This window comes from Lynx rufus, unplaced genomic scaffold (assembly GCF_022079265.1).
Source record: "Lynx rufus isolate CCGP_SWC_20201006 ecotype Redwood Valley unplaced genomic scaffold, mLynRuf1.p SCAF_6, whole genome shotgun sequence".
NCBI classification, from domain to species: Eukaryota; Metazoa; Chordata; class Mammalia; order Carnivora; family Felidae; genus Lynx; species Lynx rufus.
The window spans coordinates 90,389,118-90,410,024 of NW_025814878.1; the positions used below are offsets into that span (position 1 = coordinate 90,389,118).

The 20,907-nt window shown below is 35.8% G+C and overlaps 1 protein-coding gene across 2 annotated transcripts in view; it reads left to right on the forward strand.

Annotated features, from left to right (window-relative positions):
• KHDRBS2 (KH RNA binding domain containing, signal transduction associated 2) overlaps positions 1-20,282 on the forward strand; it is a 577,798-nt gene extending 557,516 nt beyond the window's left edge. For both annotated transcript variants that reach the window (XM_047102966.1, XM_047102967.1), the window contains 2 exons: positions 2,122-2,180; positions 20,185-20,282. In XM_047102966.1, the coding sequence (XP_046958922.1) occupies positions 2,122-2,180; positions 20,185-20,282 (157 nt within the window). The remainder of the gene's footprint in view (positions 1-2,121; positions 2,181-20,184) is intronic.
• The last annotated feature ends 625 nt before the right edge of the window (positions 20,283-20,907 follow it).

Sequence of the window (20,907 nt, forward strand, 5' to 3'; positions counted from 1 at the left end):
TTAATAAAATTCTTAGAGGAGACTGGAACTCCAAAGTTAAAATCTCTGCTTTTTATTGAACACTTGGGGAAGAGGATTATTTTATGTATGGAGGTGTTGCTTCTTAGGTAAACATAAATGAGGATCTGAATATTCCAAGGTAGAGTAAAACCTTGGTTTGTGAGCATAATTAGTTCCGATAATATGCTTGTAATCCAAAGCACTTGTATTCAAAGCAAATTTCCCCATATGAAATAATGGAAACTCAGATGATTCATTCCAAAACCGAAAAATATTCATATAAAAATGATAATACTGTAATATAATACAAAATAATAAAGAAAATAAAAAATATAGGGAAAAATAACCTGTTCTTACTTTGGAAAACCTTCATGGCTGGTGTGAGGGAGATGAGAGAGAAGATTATTGTAGGACAACTTTCACTATCACTAACAGAATCACTGCTATCTATTGGCTCAATGGATCTTTTTCTGCATGAGGGCCATTGTATCTGCTCACACGGATGTTGACTATAGTATAGTATTAATAAACTTGTGTCATATCCTGTATTTAATGTAGCTGGTAATAAGGCAGCAGAGGAAAGGGTCTATATTTGCAGGCAGCCTGACCTAGAATGAAGCAAAGCATTCCTAAGCTTACTCTTATATGGAAAAGCAAAGGGCTGCCCATAGGTGCTTTGAAGTGACAAAAAAATCCACTAGTGTCATTTCTGGGCACCTTCCAGTGTTCTGAAAAATCACTGATTTCTGCCAAACACCATGGCCTGAGACTGAGCATCTGAATAGAGGAGACAATCACCCATAATCCCACAGCAAGAGAAGAACGACTGCCTCAGTTGTGATCATGTGACATTGGCAACACGTAATACTCATATTGCAAGACATCGCTCATTTATCAAGTTAAAATTTATTAGAAATGTTTGCTTGTCTGGTGGAACACTCGCAGAACAAGTTACTTGCAGTCCAAGGTTTTACTGTACTTAAAAGGAATTAGTAATCTTGACATTATTTATAAATTTATCTTATATAATATTTAAAATTATAAATGAAGATTCAAGCAGAGGATGTAAAATGAAGGAGCTTATTTGAGGGGAAATATCATATATCATAAATTATAAATATAAATATAAATGTGAATATATTAATATAGTAATTCTGACGACATCTCAGAAGTAACTAAAATGGCTAAAGGAACAGTAAATGGCCAACTGTTTTAAATGGTGCTAATGTAAAATGAGGACCATGTCTTGACCACTGGATTTGAAAATGTCAGGATATTGACAAGAGCTGTTTCAGTGGAGACAACAGCCTGATTGGAATATCTTCAAAAGCATGTGGAAAGCAGTGAAGAGAGTGAACAGTTGCCTCTTTTCAAGAAATTTTTCTGTAAAGGGACAGAGAAAGGGCAAGTCACTAGAAGAAGATGTGGGGGTGAGGGAGGACTTTTTTGGGAATGAGAGATATATGAAATGCTTGGATGTTAGTGAGAATGGTACCTTAAACGGGGAAGTACCACTGCAGGACAAAGTGATGACAACTGTAGTGGGGGAAGCCTGTTAGTAACTTGAGTAAGAAATGAAGGAAGGGCACCTTCTTGTCAGTTATTGAAACACAGAAACATGTAGCAAAATATTAAGTAAAAATAAACAGCTTATATATTTGAGAAGTTCATGGACATGCCGTTGAAGGGCTAGAGGGGAGTATAAATATAATTTCAGTGTTTAGAAGTAAAGATGAAATTGATGCTTAAGGTAACAGCATTAAAAGCCACATACAGTTGACCAGATTGTCATCTTGTATAGCATAGCACTTTTTCTTGGAAATAGACCTTTATAACTTTCCTCTTGACAAATTTTGAAGTATGATACTTGTGTTTTAAGGAAAATTTGATTTATAAAATTGGAGGTTAGAGATAAAAAAGTTCTGAGGTGGCATGAGAAAATCATAGCGCTCCTTGTTAGCAACCTGTATGTCTTACAGAGTATTTTTTAGGATTGTGTTTTATGCTAGAGGTTTTTGGGATATTACTTTAGCACACATTTTGCTTTCAAATTCCATATGAGTTTCTGGGTTGATTCCCCGTTATTACAGTAGCATTGATTGCTGTCTAAATCTGTTGCAGTGTGCCTGAATACTATGACTACGGTCATGGAGTAAGTGAGGATGCCTATGACAGCTACGGTAAGACGTTTTCTTTACTAAAACTGTGAAATCAGAACATCCATCAGTCACTGACAACTCAGAAATTACTTCTATCTTTCTACCCCCAGTTTTTACAGAAGTCCAGACTAAATTGATTTATGTAATTCCAGGGTGAGATCTGACGTCCAACAGCCAGTCCCAGAAAACTGGACAGATCAATTTTGATCAAAATTTCAAAAGCAATTAATCACAATCATAGATCGTTTTCAACAGCAACAGTGAGCATTTTGAATAGTGTCTTACATGTTCTACTGTGCCCATTGTCTGACTCATTGATTTGACAACAATGCTGTGTCTTTCCTGCTGTCACAAAGATCATCAGGGCAATATACAGTTAAAATATTTTACAACTTTTAAGGGCAGAAAATGTGGCTTTCAAGTTATTTTTTTATGGCGTGCATAGGCATAGTTCTTTAAAGTGCCACATAATGCTTGGCATGAGAATTAATCAAACAGCATGTCAGTCTATAAAAATAATTAATTTCAAAAAATACACCATTTAATTAAAATACTTAAAGTTAATTGTAATTCAATTCAGTAAGATTTATTGAGTATCTGTGACATATCAATATAGTATATCACTTTTGAAACGTAGTTTTTCATCCCTTAAAATCTATATGTAGTATCACCAGTTAACCACCTTGAAAACACTCATGTAATTTTTTCAGCCCCCAATTTTTATTGAAATAATACCAAGGCCTCTCCATTTCTCTTTATGGGGAGCAGTAAAAGAGATCATGAATGTTGCCTCTGTGTTGGGGCTCCACATTATGAAGGTGTGGTGCTCCATAAAGATGCAGAAGGGAAGGTCCAGAGGTCAGGAGGAAAGGAGGAAGTGCACCCTCCTTGGAACTAGAGTTACCAAATAGGCTCAATTCTCTAAGGCAATCATGAGGCCAAGCTCAGAAATAGTAGAAAAATAAAGCACCCCCACAATGATTGCCATTCATAAGCTGATTACATATATATATTTTCTCATTTATTTTTTCATAATAAGTTGAACTATTAAGTGTTTTGATCTCCATTTTATAATGAGGAAATGGAACAACAGAGATTAAGCCGATATGAGAGTACAGCCGTGAGGCTCGACTTCGGTTTTTATATTCTCATCGGTGGTTGGAACGCTATTAATTGATGCTACCATACATGAAGTACCTACCTATTATGTCTCTGTACTGAGCAATTTATAACGAGGATTAGAGATAACAGAAATAATCCTCATTCAACATTATATGTATATCTATATAATCTAATCCCCATTAGACACATACAGGGTACACACTCCTGTTGCCATCTGCATTTGTCAAATAAATAAGGGACTAAGGCTCAGAGCAGTAACTTGCCTGAGTTAAACAATTAGCAAATGACAGAGCAAGAATGTGAATTCAAGTGTGTCTGATTTTGTTGTTGGGAAGTGGGGGGCAGAGTTCAGTCGACCTAGTGAGAAAGAACAGGATCTGCTACTTTAAACCTGACTTTGTTTTAAAGGAAGGGAATTGAGCTCAGTGAGATTTCTCTAAATCCTTCCAGCTGCTCTCCCACTAATCTAAGGTTGTCTACAGTATTTTACAGGAAAATAATTAGTCTAAAATGAGCACTAGGCTCACTCTCTCTCAGATTCCAGCTTCTCCAGCACCAAATGAACCTAATCTCCCTGCTGTGAGAGACAGGCATATTCTCCAAAATAACTTAAACATATTTTCAGAAATTATTTCACAGACAAAATAAGTGATAGACAAGTTTGCACAGGTCTGGCTCAGTTGGTACAGCATCCGCTTAGTTCAACAGAGCAATAAGTCAGTCTGCATTGTTCCAAGCATATTCTTAATCAAATAGGAATCAAGCCATATGCCTTGTATAATTAGTTACTAAGGATGATAGATGAATAAGATACAGCATGGGCCTTTCTTTAATTCATTCAACTTTGTGCATATAGGTATCACCAGGCTGTAGGAACATGATGTTGTACACAATAGACATTTTCCTTCCTCAGTTCCTACTGTTTACTGTTGAGAAACAGATGGGTACATATAAAAACTCGTGCCATATTGGGATGCCTGGGTGCCTTGTTCAGTCAAGCATCTGACTCTTGATCTCATTTCAGGTCATGATCTCACAGTTCATGGGATCAAGCCCCACACTGGGCTCTGTGCTGACAGCACAGAGTCTCTTGGGATTCTCTCTCTCCCTCTGCCCCTCCCTGCTTGTGTGAGCTCTCTCTCTTTAAATAAATAAATAAACTTAAAAAAAATGCACCAGATTATAAACCATATGATACAAGAGAACGTCAGAGGACATTATTTATGTAACAAATATTTATTTAGTGGCTAACACGTGTAAGCCATTGTTCTCAATTCTGGAGATACTGTAGTGAACAATCTCTTTACACTTACATTATTATTTATAAATCACTTTTTTAAAAAATGGAATCTTCATTGCAAAATACAGTCATTGCTTTTTATACTTAGCACAACAATTTGAAGAAAATCACACCTGTGAGCTTTATTTTATGGAATTACATGTAGTAAAATCAATGGCAGGGATGAATCTGACGGTGTAGTTGGGTAATAGGAGATGGGTTTTCTCTTTCTCAGTTTTTTACATTTTAAAATGTTACCACCATGTAAGGTAGTAGAGAAAAGGTGTGAACACAAACTATTGCTTCTCAGATCTTATAAGGGACACGAAGGGGGCCATGGTCAGGAGAGTGGGGCTCACCTCTGTAACCGATAGGTCTTACATGATTCTTTCTTGATTATTTGATTCTTCTGCAGCAAAGTCTCAAGACAACCCCTTTTATTTTAAAAGCTACACCTACCCAAAAGCACTAGATTTCATCCTGGGTCAAATTACAATTTACCAATAACCAATTCTCAGCACATAGAAACAGTTGATAAATTATTTTTTTAAGAAGTAATGAAGAAAAGGCAGAAAAGGATTTGACTGGACAGAGTAAGAAAGTTATTAAGTAGGAATTTTTACATAGTAACCTAACCTATTTTATTAACTAAAATGTCAGCTAAATTGACCATATTCTTAGCATTTGAAGATTACGTATATACATGTGCCTAAAAACAGACTGATGTTTAGGGCCATGATTTTTTCTTTGACCACTAGGATCTGTTGCCATATTGTGACATTATTGAGCAAGCATTAATTCAAGAATAAACTTCACATTCAAGGTGTTTTTATTCTTTGCCTGAAAATGTTGGTATGTCAACACTCTATGCATTCTAATTTAGGAAGTGCTTCTTGATTTTCATGTCAGAAGGATAATTGTTCAGGAGAGAGTTTAGTTATTTTATTGAGGTCAGAAGTGATATCCCAGGGGCTGAAGCAAAGAAATCTAGCTAATATGTTGCAACCTTCTTTCCTGGTGTAGATCTCATAGAAAATGATATGTGTGCAGTGCAGTGGAACTGAAGGAGGAGCTGCTCACAAGCCAGGATTCAAGCTGTCCAAGGTCCATTCCACAACCCCATAACCCTCTCAGCTCACTACAACCTATCTCTGGTATACATTAGGCCACAGAAGGGGGATCAGAGACTCTGAACAAAAGCAATTCTGTTTTAAATGATGTACATGTGAAATTGATTTTATTTTTCTAGATTTTGTGGGGTTTTTTTTGCCACAGGTGTTCAGAAATCTAAGCAGATACGTAGGTCTGATTAACCTAACAAATAAGTTATTTTTTTTTCTTATTCTAAAAGTAATACACTTCCACTATAGAAAGTTAGTTTTGAAAAAGACAGAAATTTTCAAACCATCCTGAATTACACTACTATATTCATTCTTTACTTTTTGTTATATATTTTGCCAGTTTTTTAATCCATCATGATACACATTTAAAAAGAGAACACAAAATAGGATACTTAATAAAAATTCTTTTAAGATTTTCCTATCATTAAATAGTTTGTTTTTAGTTCTGAATCATTACAATTATACCTTGACAAAATGCACAATTTAATATACTTTCACATGCAGTATCAGAATTAACCACTACTATGATCAGTTGAAAATGATCCTGCTTTTGTATAACCAGGAAATAAAGAAAATACTTGCAGTCTATCCATATTATTACTATTTCATATAGTAATGAGATTTAAATTTTGAGAATTCGCATACGCTCATATCTTCTATAGACAATAGTAAAAGGGCCAGGTCAAAAGCTGAGAAATAGTAAGCGCTCAGCATCATAATCTTAAAGTCTAATTAATAAATTAACATGCATTATATACATCCAGATTTTAGTGTTAGCTTATTACACAAAGGGAGCTTCAAGTACAAGTTTCTTGCTGATAGGTTGCTTATCCTATCATATCCAAATGGGCAGATGATAAAATTTAAATATGCATGTGGAACAGTTATTTGAGGACCTATTCATCTCAAATACAGATTGGTTGATGTTTTTTCATTAATTTTCCATACCTTACATATTAACTCATATCCATTTATAGCTGACCTTTAATGAGTTGTGCACAGACTTAAATCAGTAACACTTAAACCTTGCATCTCCACTGATTTGTTCAATTCCTTTCTGAATTAGTAATTTCTCTCTGTTACAGTTTGATTGTATCATTGGTACAGATATTAAATCTCAATGGGAAGTCTGTATTTTTTATAAAATAAATAGCCCCGCTTCTCACTTTCCTGGCAACACTGCGGATTTGGACTGTAAGTGAGGAGGCTCAGAATCAGTTGCCTCTCCTGCTCAGGTTGGTGGAAAGACCTGTGTGGTAAACAGCTTTGGGAAAGGAGGAAGGAATGTTCTTCAGGATAATTGGATCCTGCATTCAAAAGACTCACAGATGGAATCTCTCATTTAGGATTCCTTTAGAAATGATTTGAAATAAACCACTGGAAGTAAAAATCCAATCATTCAGTGTGATGCTTCACTCTGAATCTTCATAAATTGTGTGTATCACCAGATTAAAATTATATTTGTGTCTTTCAGGCCCATAATTCATGTTGAAGTGGCAAATATGTTGACTTCAGAGAAAAACATGCATCCTTTTGGACTTCATCACAGTTAGATTATTTAAGATATTTGCATACAATTTAATATTAATGATTAAACTCTTTTCTGGTACCACTATAAATATAAAATTTTAAATATTAAATCTTTTCAACGTGAGTACTAAAATACAACATATATTATTTATTATATTTAATATTTAATGTTTTCATGTGTATTAAACATTTCATTGATCTTTAATTATTATTAAATTAATATTTAAATATTAGGTTTCTGATAACTTGAATTTACTTTGGATCACAAATATTTGACTTACAGGAATCCAAATCAGTTTCTTCATTTTAAAAATATTTCCTAACTTATCAGAGTCATTATAATTGTTTTGGTTAAGTCTGAATAGTTCATAATTCAGTAAGGGTGCATTTTAAATATAGTGCATAGATTAGCTTGGCTAAACAATGTTTCACATAGGAAACATTCTCTAAATTCTCTCTGAGACTGACAGCTAAGAATGGACGGCAAGATTCTCTTCTCAGAGAAAAGAACTGTTTATTAAAATGTATTTAATGTATGAACTGAAGAGCTAATTATGCATCCATTCTTTAGTGGCATTTAAGATGACAGCTGTGTGGAAGCAAGGAGGATAATATTAATACACTGTCTTGAAATGAATGAAAGCAAAAAGAATTTTGTGCTATATTCTAGGGTATTTGAGTGCCTCACTTCAAGACGATTGCAGAACACAAAACCCATTTTGTGTTCAGAGGCAGGAATGATTATTATCCCAGTATGAAAATAAGCCCTGAATTGATTAATCTGTGAAAACAGCAAAAGAAAATGAAGCTAACTGGCAATCATGCCATCCATGTGATTCAAGAACAAAGACTGTCCATTTTTAAGAGTAAGTGGAAATATAAATTTCAGGAAATTGATTTTACAAATGAAGATGAGTTCCTTAATATGGGCAAGAATTTACCAGACATTTTAAAAACTAATGTATACAACCAATTTATTTTTCCTAGGACTTATTAATATTGAAATTGCTACATGATAGGCTACTGAGAAAAATACCACTGTTATTTATTCTATTTAACTTTTAATATAGATTTTTAAACTCTATTTTTAACCAAAAAGATTAATGAAATGGCGCTTCTAAAGTATTTTTTACTTTTACTTATTTATTTTGAAAGAGAGAGACAGTAAACAGGACAGGGGCAGAGAGAGAGAGAATCCCAAGCAGGCTCCACACCCTCAGCCTAGACCCCAATGTGGAGCTCAAACTCACAATGCATGAGATTCTATGAGATTAATTACAGATTTTAGAATCACCTGGTGAACCTTGAAAAAAATACCAAAGTCCAGTTACTACCCAAGATCAGCTCCAACACAGTTTTGGACACAAGAAATGGGCATCAGTTGAATAGTGGTCTCAGTGGTCCTATCTGAAGCTAAAGTTGAGAATAAGTTTTAGAAACATACATGGGAACTTGATGAAAAGTAGCCAATGATCTTAATATGAATGGTCAAAACTGTGCCGGGCACTTGCATCCTTAAAGGCACCATACAAGTTATGCACAGGCTGCCTTTAGAACACTGGGTACTTTAAAAGCAAATATTGTGTTATAGGACCTGACATTTTCAATTCACCTTTAAAAAAAAAAAAAGCTGTAAGTTTAAGTAATGGAAAATAGAATCTGTCCTTTTTTTGAACAATGGTGTGCTGAACAGTTAAATCTTAAACTTGACGTTGTCTAAAATACACCCAACAGATAGAGAGTCCACAAAAAATTATAGCCCACAAGCACCCAACAATTCTCTTGTTGAGACAATAAACCAAGCAATAGGAAAGTTCTTTTATCACTTTCTTTTCTGCTGAGCTAATGGGGCAATCATTTTAACTGATGGGGAGGGAGGAGTTGAGTGATTTATTGTCAGAATCTTGGGGTGAACAGATCATGTACAAAAAGTATATTCAATATGATATAGATTTTCATTTAGAATATACAAAATGAGCTCTTTTTAAAACACAAAGTACAGAATACAAAATATAAAGCTGGGAAAACATTTTCTTGGAAATACACTAGCAAAGAAAAAAAATATACTAGAGGCCTACCACCTTAGGGGGTCTTTATAATAAATTTCCACAGTTTGGGGAGATTTTTATGTTTATTAAAAGAGGATATGAATTTTAAAAAGACCAGTACACCTTGTCCTGAAATAAATGTGTAACATACATTTATCAAATATCTCATAATTTATTGAATGATTCAGTGGGAACTGATATATATGCTGAAAAAAGTATGCCAGTTGAAAATATAATTATGATTATTGATGACTAATCTCAGTGTCTTTTTGTAAATGACCTAACCATATGAAGATCTTGTCAAACCTTTAGTTCTGCTGGTAACAAAATATGCCAGGGGATGGGGAGGATGGATCTAGAACACTTAGGTCAGTTTCTCTGGAGCCTGGCAACTGTACAGGAAGATTCCAGAAATCCCCTTGTGATCAGGGGAGTATAGCAGCAGAAGATAGACAGATACCCCTGGAGGCCATTAGCATTCGGAAATTCCAGCAGGGATAGGTCCAGTTATGGGCCAAGAGCTAGGTAGGATTTGGCTGCTGAGAAGACTGGGGAGAGCAAACAAAGAAATTAGGGTGAGTGCTTAGAGTTAGCCCAAATGTCACAAGTTAAGGGCACAAGTGTCCACAAAAGTGCCCCTACTTCACACTCCAGTCACACATTTGGGAGACTCTAGACCACCCTCTCTTCTGACCATTTGGCTATAGATTTGGAGTTCCCACTACCCCCTTGGGTTTGATAATTTTTCAGAATGACTCACAGAAGTAAAGGGCTTCTGTAAAGAAAGGGCTCTAACTTACAATTAATTTTATTGGAGCAAAAGGAAAGAAAGCAGAAGGAGGCAAAGAGAGAGATACATAGAACAGGGCCTGGGTGAATCCCAAATATGAAGCTTTGAAAGTCTTCAGGATGGCACTATCCCTCCCGGCATACTGATGTGTAACAACACACAAGGTATTGCCAAGCTCTTGAAAACCTCAGTGCCCAGAGTTTTCATTATAGCTCCATGATGCAGCATGAATGCCTGAATCATCTCCAACTCCTGCCTCCTTTTCTCTCCAGATTGGGCTGATATCACTTGGTTAATGCCCAAATTCTCTAACCTCCTGGTTGGTCTTTCAAGTGGGACCAGCCCACATCCTGAGTCATCTCATTAGCATGAACTATCCTGTGTGGTCTGAGGAGCCACCACTGATAACAAAGACCTTCCCATCACTCCAGGACATTCCAGAGTTTAGACTTAACTTCACAGTAACCAGGGACAAAGGGCAGCCAAGATGTTTGTTTCCGGAGGGAGGGGGTGGTGGTAACAACGTGAGCACCCACCTGGGAAAGCAGGCAGAGAGGCATGCTGAGAGGAAAGCAGAGTCAGAGCTGGTCACTGTCAACAATTTGCTGAGCTTAAAACCTGGTATTCTGTAACTCCCATAACTTGGTGTTGGTCTAAGAATATACTCTGGGCTCATTTCTGTTCTCAAGTATAGAAATGACAGATGTGAGGGGAGTAAGGCAATCAAAACTGTTACAAATTCAGTTTCTTTGTCTATGAAGCTATGCTACCTAGCGTACCTTCTTCACTGAGTTGAGGGCATTATTGGAATTCTTAGAGAAGAGAATCATAAAATAGTATTTTGTATCATCATTCTTATCCTTCCATTATTTTTCATAAAGTTCTTATTTACAAAAAAAAAGTCTGTGGCTGAATTCTGCAGACTTTTGATTGATTCAGGGTTTTATTTCACAACAGTAAAAGTATTTTTTAAACTCAAGTCACAAAAGATTTTGCGTTGTGTCCAATTATCAGCCACCATTTTTTTTCTGTACCTTCCATTTTGGAATATTTTGCATATTTTTTCTCTTCTGTTTTTCATTTTTAGTGTTTATTTTTGAGAAAGAGAGATTGTGAGCAAGGGAGGGGCAGAGAGAGAGAGAGAAAGAATGTGAAACAGGCTCTAGGCTCTGAGCTGTCGGCACAGGGCCCAGGGTGAGGCTTAAACTCAAGAACCATGAGATCATGGCCTGAGCTGAAGTCAGACGCTTAACTGAGCCACCCAGGTGCTCCTATGCATATTTTCAGTATGTACTACATTTTAAAAATTCATATTTGTTTTTATATCAACAAATGGACTTTGGAGTCAGTTTACTTATCCGTTTCATCGTCCACGTGGGCAATGGAAAACAGCTGCTTTCAAAAACCACTTAGGGACTTCACCTAAGAGCTTCTTCAAAGACTAAAATGAATTGCACTGTTTTCGAGGAACTATTGGTATTTAGGAGAAGTTCCCCAGTAGCTAAGAGAAGCTTTTAAGAAGCCCCAAAACACCCAGCCCATCTCTGGCGTGTGGGATCACTACCAGAAATCATCATTATCATTCTTAGGATGAATCAAAATAAGCAATAAAAAAAACTAATCTATAAATATTTACTAGTTGCTAAGGGAAATATAAGTTTTTTCTCAACATATTAAACAAAATGAAATCATTAATTTGCTGAAATACAACAGGTATCTAAAGTTTGTGTCTTATACTTGAAACCTTTGATTGGTTCGTTCTACTGGTTTCTTCCCCTAATTGGTCCATTTCCATGCAACAACAAGATGACCTTCCTTTTGAGAAAAAGAGTTTAAAATCTTAACTATACCAACAACACTCATTGTATTTCAAGACCCAAGACATTTTTTTCAATGAATACTGTAGAATACCTGTACTTTAGTTGATCATCAAAGTCATCAACTCCAATGCTCTAAAATCAAGGGTCAGATCATGCTAGACTGTGCATGGAATTCCTTGCTAAGGAATTTGGACTTGACCTTGAGTATGCTACAAGAGCAATTGACCAGGCAGGCCTCATCATTTGTACTAAGAAAAGTCCCTCTAGCTAGAAGGTGAAGAAGAGTAGGAATGTACACATACACACATTAGGGGAATGTGTGTGTGTGTGTGTGTGTGTGTGTGTGTGTCTACACACACAAAGATATACCTATGTATAACATATTACAACATATCACATCATATTGTGTGTGTAGACATATATATATATATATATATATATATATATATATATACACACACACATTTAAAATCATGGAAAGACCCAAAAGATATAACTAGGTAGATGAGCACTCTGGGCAAAGATGAGAATGGCTTGGCATGGAATAGGGTTGGTAGGGATGGAAAGAGATGGATGAGTTAAATGCATATTAAGGAAGAAAATATAATAATCCACATTAAGGAAGAAAAGACAAAGCTTGATGATTGATTAGATTGACTGAGCAAAGGTGAGAGGATGCCAAGGGTTTTGATGAGTAACTAGACAAGTTGTAGGTGGTAGCATCAGTCTCTGCAATACAAAACTTGGGAAGAGCATTAAGTATTTGGAGAAAAAGATGAGTTTAGTTTTGGGAAACACTGACTTTGAAACACCTGAGGAGATGCCCCTCAGGCAGTTAGATATACATGTCAGAAGCTCAGAATGGTCTGTGACAATTAAAATGTATCATCCGTATGCAGATTAAGAAACTTACCACCTGCCAAAAAAGTCTTTCAAGTAGAGGCAGAACCAGAATTCAAATGCAGACCTGGCTAGAGAGCCCTGAGACTCCCATTCGAAGTGAAGAGATCTGAGGGAAGGCTATGGCTTCTTTTATGGGTACAAATGAAGGTGTAAAATATTTAAGTAGAATTAATTTATTCAATAAATAATTACCAAGTGCCTGCCATGTGCATCACAAAACTCTGGAGTTGAGAAGAGAGTGCTTAGAAAGGCCCAGCCCTCTGATACTCTCTAGATGGAATATTCCAAGTGTTACTTTTTTCTAACAGGGAATATCTAATTAAAAATTTGAAATAGTGATAAAAGATGTAAATGCTTCTCAGAAGCTGACTGAATTTCCTGAGAGCATAACTGATGGTGAACTCAAAGTTAACTCTTCTTAGAACATAATTCAGTATGTTCATCTGTGAAAACAGATGCTGGTCACCCATATTTCCCCTTCTGCACTATAATATTTTACCCTCCGTATTTTGTAACAATAAACTCTGCCATTACACATGGTGGCAATACAAACTATGTAGATAAAATTGTTGAACCATTAGGTGCCAACGTTTCATTAATATTTTAAAATGCTCAGGGCAGAGCAGACATGCTTTCTATGTTAGAGGAATGAACACCTAGATTTGCACCTTAACAAATTCAGTTCAAGCAGCCCACACTCTTGTTAACAAAATTAAAGCTATGCTCTCACTCATTTAGCTAATAATTTGTTGTAGGAACCACTAGTTATAAAGTAAATCAAGGGGATTAGAATAAATGAAGTGCTATTTCCTAGGCAAGAAAAGGAGAAAGGGAGTGGAAGCCAGGAGCTTCTTTCAGATGAAGGCAGTGGTAGAAAATGGTAAGATGATTATAGATAAAAATTCTGGGTCTTCCAGACAAACTTCCTGAGCTATAATTTTCTCATCTTTAAAAGGAAGACAACGTTGGCACATACCTTACAGGAAGTTGTGAGGATTTGCTAATAATACACATAAAATGCCCCACACTGTATTTGGCCCTTGGAATATGTGATGACAGGGAATATCTCAATTTTTTTTTAAATGATAGGTATTTAAAAATTAAAGAAAATGCACATTGTTATAGTGAGTTACAAGAACAAAACATCTAATCTAGCATATTCTCTTTGGGAATAAATAGCAATAACAAAACATGTAAGAATATATTTGAAAGGTGCTTTTAAGTAGAAAGATATGCCTTAGAGAAATATGAGAAATTTAACTGAGACCAACAAATGGAGTGGCTTAGAGCCAGGTGAATTTTAATCAACCTTGTAATGTTCTTATATGACTGGCAAACCAGACGCCAGTGGTTTGTAATAATAGAAATTAGATTTCCCACTTTCCTTGTGGTTTTTACATACTGGTTTCTAGTATACTAAAAATAAATAGCATGAGCTCTCCCTTTTTGTTGTGGTGAGTTATTTTTATTTTGATTTTTGGGGGTGTTGTTGTTGGTGTTGTGTTATTGGTTTTATTTTGAGAGAGAGCAAGAGAGAGTGAGAGCGACAACAAGAGTAAGAGAGAATCTTAAACAGGCTCCCCAGTCAGCACAGAGTCCGACACGGGGCTCGATCCTACAACCCTGGGATCGTGATCTGAGCTGAAATCAGGAGTCAGATGCTTAACCCGACTGAGCCACCCAGACACCCCTTATTTATGTTATGGTATGGTATGGTATGGTATGTTAATGTGGTGAGTTAAAAAAAATTTAGGTTCTTTTTAAGATATCAGAACTATAAACAACTAGCTATGTAGGGTCTAGCAAACTGTGAGCATAAAATCAGTGCTCTCAATAATCTCCATGATATTCTATATCCTTTCTAAATGATTCCTAAAGTTAATGTACTCTGAGGGTAGCATTTTAAACCTACTTCTGTAAAAATAAACATTAAAGGTTTGCTTTCCAGGTACTTAAATGATGCTGACTTTTCCTAAATTGGTGCCTTGTTCCAATGCTTCAATTTCCCCACCAAGAACCTAAACTCAATATTGATAGCATCTCTGGAACAGAGAACACAGCTTTGTAGCTTTAAATATCATCCAGATTTTTCTTTCCTGCTCTCAATGCTCCCCAAACTAGGTGGTCTCAGGGCAGGAATGAGAGCACATTTAGAAATGCACACCACTGGGGCGCCTGGGTGGCTCAGTCGGTTGAGCGTCTGACTTCAGCTCAGGTCACGATCTCGCGGTCCGTGAGTTCGAGCCCCGAGTCGGGCTCTGGGCTGATGGCTCAGAGCCTGGAGCCTGCTTCCATTCTGTGTCTCCCCCTCTCTCTGCCCCTCCCCCGTTCATGCTCTGTCTCTCTCTGTCTCAAAAATAAATAAAACATTAAAAAAAATTTTTTTTTTAAATAAAAATAAAAAAAGAAATGCACACTACTTAATAAATCTGATTCTGCTAAAAGCAGAATATTTGAGATGCAGAAGCTTTTGAAGTCACTAGAATAACATGGAAAGCACAAGAAGAGTTACCTGGGTAATTTACACCCCTTTATCAAAGTATAATATTCCTCAGTGATGCTTATTAGCATGTAATGGAGATGCATTCTATGGAATTCTGTAAGACTTGACTCAACTGGGGGAAAAAATCAGTCTAAATTAAAAGAACAGAGGTGAAGTAATTTTTAAAAGATATATTAATATATTTCAAATATATGCAACCGTATCCCCTAATTGCTAACAATGTGTCTGTAAGAATTCTGTTTTACTTATTTTACAGAATTGATTTTAAAATTCCTTTTTGGTTAGTAACATCATCTGTTTAAATGTAGCTTACAGATACTTACAGATACTTACGGTGTTCTTCCTATGTATCTACCACAACAGAAGGGCTCTCCCCTCCTAGATCTTAGAATCCAGTTTAAGAAACAAGGCCAGGTGATACAAAATAATTAACATAAGAAAGTCTTCAAAGAAGGTGAGTTCTCTTAAATAGGTTAAACAGTACCTCAATTTTTAGTTACTCTGTATATTTGCTCAGAAAATTACTTCTTTGAGATGATTAGATGTTAGAGCTCAATCCAAGTTCAACTGAATAATGAAAATTAGTAGCTCTCTCTCCTCTAGGCCTTCCCCAGCATTCTCTTCAACTATAAATGTACTATAATCTATGAAATTTCATACTAGTTTTGTCCTGTGATCTCCTAAAGACTCCTTAAAGTATCCTCATACTCAGGGCTCAGTACAATGACTAGCATATAGGAGATCTTTAGTAAAGAAAAAAAAATTATTTCATGAATGCTTTGTCTCCTTCCCTCTTTATTTCATATACTGTATGGTACATTAAAATCTGAATTGGTAAGCCTATTGGTGGGAATTTGATCAAGTCACTGAAGCCTATTTCTCATATCTTCATTTCCTATTTCCACATCCCCAATTCGGTAAACCATTCCAGTAATTTCAACTTGTTAGGCAGCTATTTTGCACATTCTCTGAGGAATTATTTGTTATCTAATTGCTCATTCACATCCATAGTCTAGCTAGTGCTTCTCATATGACAATGATCCTGATACTGAGAGCATCTTACATCCTTTATTATTTTCCAAAAGGACAAAGAAAGATTACCTCTAAGTTTCATTGTCTGTGTTATATTTAAAATGGCATCCTAGACCATATCATGGGAATAGAAACCACTGGCAAGGACTCCAAAATTTGTATGAATCTCTAAATATTTTAAGTCCATCTTGTCTGCAGAATAGTAGAACCCAAAGAAAGACAAGCACTTTCTAAGTCTATTCTTGGGCCTTTCTTTATACTTCAAATTTTAGAGAATTCCCATCATAAAAACCTTACAATGATTTGTCTCTTCCTATGCTTGGGTCTTTTCCATGTGCAAGGTTCTATGGTGGCCTCACATTAGAATCTCTTTAGATGTCTAAGCATCACTTCTATCTCTGATACTTGCAGTGAAGAAATCCAATGGTAGGCAACGAGGGGACTGGCTGACTCTGTAAGGCTCAATGACACACTACATGATGATAAAGTTGAGTCGGTGCTTTCCAGTCCAGATTCAAAGAACATAACTTCACTAAAAGAGGCTGGCTTGTATTATCAGGTGATTGTAAACATTTGGCCATCTATAAACATTCTGATATTAGAAAAAAATATAGACCAAGGAAATTTGGCACAAATAGAAATAATACCTTTCCTGATCTCAATTCACTATTAGAACATGGATTAAGTGAAATATATCCTGATTCCTCTGTTAATGGGAAGGAATCTCAGAAAATCTAAAACTTTGATTTATGTAGGAAGTCATTTTGGCTGCCTTTCTGGTCACAGTTGTCCTAGACTAACAGTATTCCCCTTCCAAGACTTCAGCAAGGAAGAAAGAACAGTACGAACTTACATACAGAGAATTAAAAGAGCATATTTTTGTACAATGACACATGCTTTTATACTTTTTTGTAATGGGATTCTACTATCATTTTTTATGGAATCCAGTCACGAAATACTTTTGCTATTTAGTTACCTGACCCTCTTGAGTAAGAAGTCTGACTTTAACTCCAAAATATTTAATATTTCTAGTTCTAAAGCTTTTCATATTAATATCAAATGTCTTCAGCTCAAATATTATGTTTGTAAGGTTGTCATTAGGAGCTTTTTCTGCCTCATCCATCCTCTGTTTATTCATTCATTCATCCTTTCATGCCATCTTTCATTGTGTTCAACCCCTACTAGGCACGGCACTTTTTCCAGGCACTGAGGATACAACAGTGAATAGCGACACTCCCCATTTTAACGTTAGCCAAAAGTTAGGAAATGAAAGGTTTTAGCCCATACATTAGCTTCCCTAGAGCTTTAGATAAAATCAAGTACACCTAAATCAATGAGTTCTTATTAAATACTTAATGTGCCCTGGGGCCGGTTCTCAAGATTATGTCAGTTTAAAAATTCTGACAAATCTAAGGTAGCTATGGCAGGTATTGCTATCACTCTGTTTATGTTGTTTCACTATTTTGCAGAAACTACCAAGAACATTAAGCATCTGACAAAGGATCCAGGACTGGGAAAACTTGAAACTTATATTATCTCAGTTTCTGAATCCCATAGACTACAACCCAGGGATCTCTAACACTCTAGCATAGAATGAAGCAAAACGTATTATATTCCTTTTATTAAATGCATTAATAAAACTGATTAGAGTTGGGGGCACCTGGGTGGCTCAGTCAGTTAAGCATCTGACTCTTGATCTCAGCTCAGGTCATAATCTCATGGTTTATTGGGTTCAAGCTCCACATTGGGCTCTTCACTGACTGTGTGGAGCCTGCTTGAAATTCTCCCTCCCTCTCTCTCTCTGCCCCTACCCTACTTGTGCTCTCTCTCTCTCTAAGTAAATAAGTAAACTTAAAAAATTAAAAAAGAACTGCTTAGATTTTACCACTAGAAGACAAGGACATTGACATATTCTTGATATTCATAGTCAAAGTATAAAACTCATATTACATAAGACCAAGAAGGCACTTGCTAGTTCTGGAAGTAGAATTGGTTTTCCCTTCTAGTACATCAAAGAGTTTTATTTAATCCAAAAATAAATACATACAATTATTTTTCACAGTGTCTTACTGAGAAATTAGGGCAGCTTTAGGAAATCCTGTCCTCAAGAGATCACATCAGAAAGACCAACATCCACAGTATCCAACCAAAAGAAACAACATAATCTAGAGCAGGGATCTGAAAATCTTTTCTGTAAAAACCCAGACTCCTTCACATCCATTTTAGGCTTTGCAGACAGTACGGTCTCCCTCACAATTACTCCATTCTGCCTTTGTAGAGTGAAAACAGCCATAGACAGTATGCAAATAAATAAGCATGACTGCATTCCATAAAACTATTAAAAAAACAAAAACAAAAACAAGCAGCTAGCCACATGTGGCCATAGTTGGCCAACCCATGATCTAAGTAGATCTGTATTCTGAGAAAATGTAATATTTCTCATTTTTATTTAGTTTCTCATTTCTATTTTATATCTTATCAAATACTGAGATAAACTTAAGCATATACCTTAAACAATGGAAAAAGATAAATTTTTCATTAGGTATCATTTTTAATAAAGAAGTTCTGATGAAGAATATCTCCCCAAAAAAACATTTAAATGCTATTTTTTTCCTATGTTGATAGGCTTTTAATCCTTGTTCTACATTGTATATCACTCTCCTTTGTTTTATATACAGTATAGTGAGTACAATTTAAATTTTTCTTACTGCTTTTCCTTAATCTCCCTGAACTGTGTACAAAAATATTCTTAGGGTCACTTGAACTATGTAGGGACATGCCCTACATCAGTTGGCCTCAATCTGCAGTTTCTTTCCAGTTGATATGTCCATTACCATCATTATCCTATATATTAGCTGTCAATGTCAGTGTGTCTCTTTCTACTAATCCCTTCTATGTCCCTACTTCCTTTCACCAGAGCTCCTTGCATAAAGTCAGCTCTCAACTGAAAACTGAATGAGGATTGAAAGACCCACATAACCTAGCTTCAGGAGTTACGTAGAAGTAATCATGAGCCCAGTATTAAGTCCCCAGCCCTTTGAGGGAGGCCTACATTCCTCTTCTGGGAACATGGACTTTACAAAGGCTATTTTCCCCAATACTCAAAATCTTGCCATCTTATTTCTTGTTGTTTGGCTAGGTTCCAGAACACAAAGTTACTGGAAAATCTGATTAACAGGTAAATGAGGAGTTTTCTTAGTGTAGTAATACCTCTTTATTTTCAAAGTACTTGTAAAAACTGACATGAGCATATTCTTTATTGATTTTACTGCTTAAATTTACTCTGTTCCACTGTCACTAACTTTGTCTAAGATAGTTTAGCAGAAGGATCTCATCCTGTACCACTTAAGAATCTTCTAGGGGATCAATGGAAAACAGCAAGCCCCAGGTCTCACCCTGTAGTTTTCTAATCATTAAGTTTGGGAGACAGAGAACAGGCATTAGTCATTTTTGGTTTGGTTTTGTAGTGTCTTAAGATTCACAGGTTGTTTCTCAAGTTAATCAAAGGCTAAGCACCCCTAGATTCCTATATCCACTTTCTTTTAGATGCCTGCATAAAGAATAAAATATGGAGTGGTTTACACAGATACTCTTCTCTTTTGTGGCACAAAATTTTGCACTTAATAAATGTGGAATTATCCAAGGACTTTAACTTTCTCTTCTTCGAAGAATGCCCTGCAAGTTTAATTCCACATGGCTGCATTTCAAAGTATACACTTTTTTTGATGATCTCACCATGTGGAAAACATAGTAAGACTTTAGCCTTCAGTGTTGAGATCTTTTTTTCTCTTTTTCTGGGTCAACTCTTGTGTCTTAAATGACTGTTTTTGGTAACTGTGAAATCACATGAATGTTATTGTCTTTCTCTTGTTCATAGCACCAGAAGAATGGGCCACAACCCGCTCCAGCCTGAAGGCACCACCGCCAAGGTCAGCCAGAGGGGGATACAGGGAGCACCCCTATGGTAGATATTGAAGGTCCTTCTCACCCGTGACCTCACCTCAAAGACAATTCATAGCCTGTGGTCTCCACATAAACAGCAACAAGACAAGTAATAGTCCTTTTTTTTTTTTTTTTTCCTATTCTAGGGATAACTGCTCATGATTTCTCCCATATATTTCTTGTATTTCCCCCTATACTGTTGGCGTGACATTGACACTAGTATTATTTTACAAAACGGACTAAAAAAGACATTGGCAAGCACTGTCTATAAACCATTCAGTAGGATGATATTCTCCTGGTTGTTTTTCATTGTTGTGTGTAATCTTTTTTTTTCTTTTTTTTCTTTTCCTTTTTTTTTTTTTCTTAAGAAAGAGCATGAATCTGTTAACAGATTTTGAGTCTCAATCAACTAGCAAAAACTTTGTTTAGGGTTGCTAAAAGACTGTAATATGATTTTTGAACTAGCTGATAATAAAGTTGTAGATAAGATGTTTTAACCTGTCTTTTAATATCTGTTAGTTAGATGAAGATGTTCGATATTAAGTTTGTAAATTTAATTTTAAATGCTGTTTTAATGGAGTTGAAAACAAGCAGCTACTGTATGTATGTAGCTAACTGAATTTGTTCAGTGTTTTAACCTGTATTTGTTAAAAAAGAA